At 51.2% G+C, this 8652-nt stretch overlaps 1 protein-coding gene across 1 annotated transcript; it reads right to left on the bottom strand.

Annotated features, from left to right (window-relative positions):
- Nucleotides 1-278: 278 nt before the first annotated feature.
- On the bottom strand, nucleotides 279-7311 carry LOC123429121 (cytochrome P450 99A2-like). Its single transcript, XM_045113185.1, has 4 exons — nucleotides 6784-7311; nucleotides 3180-3183; nucleotides 1151-1532; nucleotides 279-987 (listed from the first exon to the last, which is right to left on the bottom strand). The coding sequence occupies exons 1-4, from the start codon at nucleotides 7283-7285 to the stop codon at nucleotides 367-369; spliced, it is 1509 nt and encodes a 502-aa protein (XP_044969120.1). The 5' UTR covers nucleotides 7286-7311; the 3' UTR covers nucleotides 279-366.
- Between the last annotated feature and the right edge of the window lie 1341 nt (nucleotides 7312-8652).

Here is an 8652-nt window from a genome sequence, read left to right as displayed (position 1 = left end):
AGCACGGGTCTAGTCGGGCGGGAAATCGTTAACCTCGATGCACTGTCAAGTGAGGACCGCCACCAGATGCACTTATCAGTTTGACTCCCTGTTTTTAACTTAACTGCGTTCCCCGTTGATGACCATTCCCATTGTATAGGGGCTATTATTGCCATGTAAATCATCGCAACTACGTTTCATTCTTTCCAATTCGCATCAAAAACTTCACACATGAGCTATTCACCCGTCCATGTGCACGCATAAAGAGGTTATGAACTTAATTTACAAATACACTCGACAGTGATTATTTCTCGGGAAAAAAAACTCCACGGTGATTTTTTTTTGTGTACGGAAAAGAACATAAGAGAGCACATAGATAGTATTTGCCTAGCAAGCACACTTATAAGGGGTCGCCACTAGGTGCAGCTGGTTCTTCCTCCTCGTGGCTATCCCCACGCTTGTTTCCATGTCGAGCTCATCTACCCGTGTTCCGGCAGGGAGGCTCCAATCGAAATAGTAGAGGAGCCGTGTCACCGCGAGCTCCAGTGTGGCCAGCCCAAAGGTATCGCCGGGGCACTTCCTCCTTCCAGTGCCGAACGGCAAGTACTCGAACCGCGAGCCCTTGTAGGTAGCCGTGCCGTCCTCGAACCTCTCCGGCATGAACTCCTCTGCGTTTTCCCAGTACTCGGGGCTTCTTGCCATTGCCCATGCATTGACCAAGACCCTGGTGCCCTCCTTGACCTCAAATCCGCCAACATCGCAGGTTTCCTGACAGAGATGAGGGACAAGCAACGGCACCACAGGGTTTAACCTCATGGTCTCCTTGATCACCATTTTGGTGTAGTGCAGATCATCTATGTATTCTTCATGGTCTATTGGGTTCTTGGTGTCCAAGGTACGACGCACTTCAGCCTGCGCCTTGGCCATCACCTTTGGGTTCCTAATGAGTTCGGCCATGACCCACTCGGCCACTGCCGACGTCGTCTCCGTCCCTGCCGTGAACATATCCTGAATGGGGCATGAACAAAAATGAAAATTAAGTTACTCTCGGATAAAAGAAATTAGATCTATTTAGTATCATATTGTTGGAGTGTATATCATGGATTGTCTAGCATTTTCAATCTATTTAGACTTTTATTACGTTAGCTAGTGCATGAAGCTTGACACGTACCAATATGATGGCCTTGATGTTTGTCATGTCGATGGGGAATTCAAGGTTCCCCTCATCCTTGATCCTAAGCAGAACTCCGAGAAGGTGGTCACCTCGCCGCCCCTCCCTGCGTTCATCAGCGATGATCTTGTCCAGGATGGCATCCAGCTGCCGGCGCGCACGCCACAGACGGCCTCTCAGCCCAGTGAGGGCGTCGACGAACCACAGCGACGGGACCAGGTCCCCGACGCTGGATCCGCCGGAGGCCTTGATCGCCAGGCCGGTCACGGCCATGAACCGATCCTGGAGCTCCTCGTCGCACACCTGGCCGAACGTAGCCTTGGCGGTGATAGTGTTGGTGCAGGAAATGAGCAGCTTGCCAAGGTTCAATGACGCGCCGCCCCTGTTGGAAATAACCACGCTGTCCGTGTCCGGGTTGGACCGGAACAATTAAACCGACTCGACGTGTATTAGGCTAGCTTTAGTTCTTTATATACTCGTGTAGACTACCCCTTGTAACCAGATCAGAAGACAAAGCAATATAATCATAGGTGCGACACGCACCTATAGCCATCAAAATCCCGTGTCGTGTGTTGCTCTCGGCGAAGTTGATTAAGCCGCTCGTAACTAGCTAGCAGCTGTTTCGTACGTGTGTACCACATCCATCAGGCAACGTACACAGGTCAAAGGATGGATTGCTAGTTTGGATAGCTGTACACTGCGGGTGATCGATCGCTTCGCTTCGTCGTCGTTCGTCGTCGGTCGCTGCCGTCGCCGGAAAGTACTCGGCGTCGGTTCTGGGCCAACAATTGGTATCTAGAGCTTGGTTTATTGACGTGATCTTCGGAAAGCAATCGAAGGATCATGTCAAACCCGGGCAAGGAGATCGTTGTGGCGGGAGCTAGAGCACCGATGCCGATGGTTGGGGGGTCGCAATTCCCCCGGCTGGATCGAGAAGACTACGCACTATGGGCGATGAACATGGAGGTCGCGATGGAGGGAGCGGAATTCTGGGAAGCTGTCGATCCCGGCGGCGCCGAGTACGCGAAGGGCGCGGCAAAGTACCGGATGGATCGTCAGGCGTTAACGGCGATCTACTCCGCCATGCCGAAGGATGTGCTGCAACACCTCGTCGGAAAGAAAACGGCGAAGGAGGCATGGGAGACCATCAAGATCCTGCACCAGGGTCATGACCGTGTCAAGGAAGCACACCTTCAGTCCCTCATGAGAAGCTACGAGTGCCTGAAGATGGAGGAAAGCGAGACGGTTGATCAGTTTGCCTCCCGTCTCAAGACCCTCGTCAACGGCATACGCGGCTATGGTTCAACTCTAGAAGAAGTTGCGATCGTCCGACGATTTTTGCGCGCCGCGCCGACACGCTACATCCAAATCGTCACATCGATCGAGCAATGTCTTGACCTGAACACTCTCACGGTCGAGGATCTCGTCGGAAGGTTCAAGGCCCACGACGAGAGAATTCGTCTCAGCTTCGGCGATTCGAAGGAGAGTGAGCATCTCATGCTTACAATGGCGCAATGGATGGCCCTGTCGAAAGGAAAGCAAGGTGGATCCACAAGCGGTAGTAAAGCAAAGGAGAAGCAAAGCCCGGCGAAAAAGGACCTCGCTGGACAGGAAGAAAAGGCTAGAAAACCAAGGAGAAAATTTGACATAAAAAAGTAAGGTGTCACAATTGTGGAATCCTCGGTCACTTCAAGTCTGATTGCAAGAGTCCACCGAAGGAAAAAGCTCTCATGGCCAAGGGAGGCGATGATAGCGATATGATGCTCATGGTCGAAGTATGCGAGCTTATGGACGAGGATGGTCCAACTCCGAAGGCACCGGCTACCGAGGTTGTCACGCTCGACGAAGAGAAGGTTTACCTTCATGACAAGAAGAGGGTGAACACGGCGGGGCACGTGTGGTACCTCGACACGGGAGCAAGCAACCACATGACCGGTGACAAGGACCAGTTTTCTGAGCTAAATCTCTCGGTTGGAGGCACGGTTTGGTTCGGTGACGGGCGGACCGTTGACATCACAGGGCGAGGTACTGTCCTGTTTGAGCTGAAGAATGGCGGTCACAAGGTACTCACAGATGTGTACTATATTCCCAAGCTAAAGAGCAACATCATAAGTCTTGGCCAGCTCGAGGAGCGTGGTTGCAAGATTGTGCTCGAAGATGGCTATCTATGGGGGTATGACCGTCAGAGGATGCTGATCATGAAGGTGCAGAGGTCGCCAAACAGACTCTACGTCCTCAACTTGGATCGTGTGGATCCAGTATGTCTCTTGTCAAGCATGGAGGACTCGGCATGGAAGTGGCACGCGCGCTACGGTCATCTAAATTTCCAGGCTCTTCGGCAACTTGGACAAAAGGAGATGGTACGTGGCCTACCGTGCATTGATCATGTTGAGCAAGTGTGCGACGGTTGCCTTGTTGGGAAACAAAGGCGGGCCTCGTTCCCGAGAGAGGGAAACTTTAGAGCAAGTAAAGCTCTTGAGTTGGTCCATGGAGACTTGTGCGGACCCATTACACCGGCTACCCCAGCTGGAAACAAATACTTCTTACTCATCGTCGACGACTTCAGCAGATACATGTGGATTGTGTTGTTGAAGACGAAGGACCAAGCTTTGCAAGCCTTCAGGAAAGTAAAGATGGCGGCCGAGGTAGAATCCGAAGCCAAGCTGAAGGCCCTCCGTACCGGTCGGGGGGGTGAGTTCAAGTCTCGTGAATTCACAGAATTTTGCGAAGCACATGGGATCAAGCGGTATCTTACGGCGCCATATTCACCGCAGCAAAACGGTGTTGTGGAACGGAGGAATCAAACCGTGGTGGCGATGGCACGAAGCATGATGAAGAGCAAAGGGGTCCCGGGCAAGTTTTGGGGTGAGGCGGTCAATACGGCCGTTTATTTGCTGAACCGGGCTCCAACCAAGAGTGTGGTTGGGATGACGCCGTACGAAGCATGGTACGGACATAAGCCCGCGGTTGATCATCTTCGTACTTTCGGGTGTGTGGCGCATGTGAAGACGGTGGCCGGGCATACAAGTAAGTTGGCGGATCGGAGTACTCCAATGATATTGGTTGGCTATGAAGCAGGCTCGAAGGCGTACCGTGCGTGCAACCCCTCTACCAATAAGGTGGTTGTGACTCGTGACGTGGTCTTTGAAGAAGCAAGATCATGGAATTGGAACTCTACCGAGCCGGTATACCCGATCTCTGATGAAATCTTTCACGTTGTTTACAACGAATACGAGCATGCCGATAATCAACCGGAGACTACAACGACGCCGAGTGATTCTCTGGACAATGGAGCGCAGCCGAACGCGCCAGATAAAGCAGGGATAGAGGCGCGCGAAGGCACGCAGCAGGACGCGGCAGACGAGGCATGCGATGGCTCGTGAAACACACCAAGCAATGCTCGAAGCGCTCGACCAAGTGACTGCGTACCACAAGGGAGCAGCCTGGGAGCTGCGCCTGGAAGAGAACCTGGATCGCCAGAAAACAGGAGTTTGGCAACTCCACAAGATGAAAATTCCTCGTCTTCGACAGAACAGGAGACAAGGGAACGTCCGCCGACACCAGTTCGTCTTCGACCAGTGGTGGATTTATATCCGGAGGAAGCACTTCGTACTATTAATCCTGTCAAAGTTATAAGAAGAGGACGACAATGTTTGCTTAGCGTCGAGGAACCGACGAAATTTGAAGAAGCAAATACTGAGGAGTGTTGGCGTCGTGCTATGGATGAAGAGTTGGGATCAATACGAGACAACAAAGTATGGGAGCTCGCTGATCTTCCCAACGGTCACAAATCCATAGGGCTCAAGTGGGTGTACAAAGTCAAGAAGGATGCTGAAGGAAACTTGGTCAAGCATAAAGCTCGGCTCGTAGCTAAAGGATTCGTGCAAGAGCAAGGTGTGGACTTCGAGGAAGTGTTCGCTCCAGTCACAAGGATGGAATCGGTGAGGCTAGTTATAGCTCTCGCGGCTCAAGAATCTTGGAGGCTACATCACATGGATGTAAAATCCGCTTTTTTGAACGGGGAATTGGAAGAAGAAGTATACGTGAAGCAACCACCGGGGTACATCAAAGAAGGAGAAGAACACAAGGTGTTGAAGCTACACAAGGCATTGTACGGGCTACATCAAGCTCCTCGGGCATGGAACATCAAGCTTGACCGTACATTGATTTCTCTTGGTTTTGAGAAAAGTCCACTCGAGCATGCTATGTACAAGCGAGGTAAAGGCAAGGATCGTCTCTTAGTGGGCATCTATGTTGATGATCTCTTGATAACTGGAGCAGACGAAGAGGAGATTGCAAGATTCAAGCTACAAATGAAGGAGCTATTCAAGATGAGTGATCTAGGGCTCTTGACATACTGCCTCGGGATCGAGGTACAACAAAAGCCGAACGGGATCACAATATGTCAAGAGGCATATGCAAAGAAGATACTTGAAAGTTGTAGCATGGAGGATTGCAAACCAACTTATGCTCCAATGGAGCCTCGGCTTAAACTTAGCAAAAGGAGTGAAGCCCCTGCGGTTGATGCAACGGATTATAGAAGTGTGGTCGGAAGCCTAAGGTATCTTGTGAATACACGACCGGACTTGGCCTATTCCGTTGGCATAGTGAGTCGCTTCATGGAAGCACCCACAACTGAACATTGGGCAGCTGTCAAACATATACTCAGGTACATCAAAGGGACAACAAACTTCGGTTGTGTCTATTTGAGAGAGAAAAAGAAGGAGATGGTGGAGCTACTTGGCTACAGTGATAGCGACCTGGCAGGAGATGTGGATGACCGTAAAAGTACCTCGGGTCTGGCATATTTCTTGGGCAGGAGCATAGTAACTTGGCTATCACAAAAGCAGAAGGTGGTCGCATTATCGTCCTGCGAAGCAGAGTATATAGCAGCTGCAACCGCAGCGGGTCAAGGTGTATGGCTAGAAAGGCTACTCGGTGACCTCACAGATAAAGAACCAGAAAGAGTGGTGCTCAATGTTGACAACAAGTCTGCGATTGCCCTGTGTAAGAATCCAGTGCATCATGACAGGACTAAGCACATAGATATAAGGTATCACTACATACGGCAGTGCGTAGAAAAAGGCAAGATTGAAGTCAACTATGTTTGCACCGATGATCAGCTTGCAGATATCCTGATCAAGTCTTTGGGACGACAGAAGTTTACAGAGATGCGGAGAAGGATCGGCGTCCAAGCTGTGAAGTGAGGACATCGTGTTTGGGGGGGTGATTGTTGAAAATAACCACGCTGTCCGTGTCCGGGTTGGACCGGAACAATCAAACCGACTCGACGTGTATTAGGCTAGCTTTAGTTCTTTATATACTCGTGTAGGCTACCCCTTGTAACCAGATCAGAAGACAAAGCAATATAATCATAGGTGCGTGTCGCACCTATAGCCATCAAAATCCCGTGTCGTGTGTTGCTCTCGGCGAAGTTGATTAAGCCGCTCGTAACTAGCTAGCAGCTGTTTCGTACGTGTGTACCACATCCATCAGGCAACGTACACAGGTCAAAGGATGGATTGCTAGTTTGGATAGCTGTACACTGCGGGTGATCGATCGCTTCGCTTCGTCGTCGGTCGCTGCCGTCGCCAGAAAGTACTCGGGGTCGGTTCTGGGCCAACAGCCCCGACCGGCGGCGCGGATGTTCTCGACAAGGGACATGGTCTCGCTGTCTCTGAAGGGCGCGAACTGCCGCACCTTGCGTTCGCTCAGGAGCTCAACCGTGCAGAGCTTACGCGTCATCCGCCAGTAGGGGCCGTAGGGCGCGAGGATGACGTTGCGGCCCCCGTAGCAGAAGATCTCTGAGACCAGGATGTTGGGCCGCGACGCGAATGAGAGGTCCTTGTCCCGGAGCACCTCCTGCGCCGCGGCCGGCGAGGAGACGACGACGGTGTCCATCTGGCCGAACCGGAGGTACATGACCGGGCCGTGCTTCTTGGCCAGGTCCCGGAGGGCGACCTGCGGCTGCGACGTGAGGACGTGGTGGAGGCTTCCGATCAAGGGGAGGCGCCATGGGCCTGGAGGCCGCCTATGGTTTTTCGGTTTGCGGCTCAGTACCGATGCAAGGACGACGAGTGAGGCGAGAGTGAGGAGCATGAGGGTGGCTGCGCTTTGCTCCATCATCATCACCATCAGGTTTGCTTGCAGCACAAATAGAAATGCCTTTTAGTGTGGGATAAGACTCACGAACACCTTTTCTATATATATAGGCGCCACATCCTTAGTGTGGCATAAAATTTGACAACTCGAACATTGCTTGTAGATCAGCCTGCACATCAGTTTTCCAGTTTTCCAGTCAAAGCTCCATAAGTTGTACAATTGAATACATAAATTAATAGAGTACACTTGACCATACTTAGTCATGGACATGTTCCTTGAGACCTTGACAAGGTACTGTGGTGATGTGCCTCACAAGTCACAGGCGCTCCCGTTAAGTACACCAATCGGCCACCTTGTAGATGTATGATGTATCTATCTGTTTTCTTTTCTTTTTCATGGACAAATCATACAAAATGACACCTCGACGGCTAGACGTCTGGCCGTCGGCATAGATACACAAAGCCACGTCATCGATCCGGGGCGCACCGATCAGCATCTATACCGACGGCTGCCGTCGGCATATCTGCCACGTCATCGATCCGCAGCGCGTCGACCACCGGCCCTGGCCGTATCTATGCCGATGGCTTTGCCGTAGGCATAGTTTTTTTTTCTTTTCTTTGCACAATGTGTGTATATATATATATATATAATTTGATTAACTTACATGTACCATGTGTAAATATACATGTATTATTATTTTTATGAATATATATGTACTTTGTACTTTTTTCGAATACGTTAATGATGTGTCGTCATTTTCTTTGAATATAGGTCCTTATATTTTATTAAAATCAAAAACAGCTCTGCCTACAGAAATATTGTGGTGGTTGCAAACGCCCTACACGCGTCTCCGGGATGTGACCCCCCTCACGTCCGGGGTGTGCCCCCCTCACGGAAAGTCAAAGGCTAGATCTCGTGTTCAATCGTTACACGGTTAGGCGGGACGGGGGCCCTGGGGTAGCAGTGTGACCAGAGCGTCGCACCGGGCCCTCATACATGTCGTACGGGGCTAAGGTAAGTCCGATCGGGTGGCTGTCGGGGGTAGCTATGACATGGAAACATTGCATCGGGTCCTCGTGCATGTGTGAAAGTGATCTGACATGCGTAGACGCCCGTCGTGACGCTCCCGTGTGTGTCCCCCTTCATGTACGACAATGTCGTCGCCACTTTAAGGGGAGAAATAGTCGTGTCGGGTCGACATGGAGGGAACCTAGTGATGGCTTGGACTCAGACAATGTTCTTACATGTTTCTATGGGTTGACCTATCGAAACGAGGTGGAAGATTCCACTGGTCAAAGCCTGTCCGACGCAAGTCAAAGGCCTAAATCTACGGGTCAACGGGGCTAGAGTTAGTCAGATCGGGTGGCTGTCGGGGGGTAGCTATGCCACCGAAACATCGC

Source organism: Hordeum vulgare, chromosome 2H (assembly GCF_904849725.1).
Source record: "Hordeum vulgare subsp. vulgare chromosome 2H, MorexV3_pseudomolecules_assembly, whole genome shotgun sequence".
Taxonomy (NCBI): domain Eukaryota; kingdom Viridiplantae; phylum Streptophyta; class Magnoliopsida; order Poales; family Poaceae; genus Hordeum; species Hordeum vulgare.
This window is presented reverse-complemented; position numbering and strand designations above follow the sequence as displayed.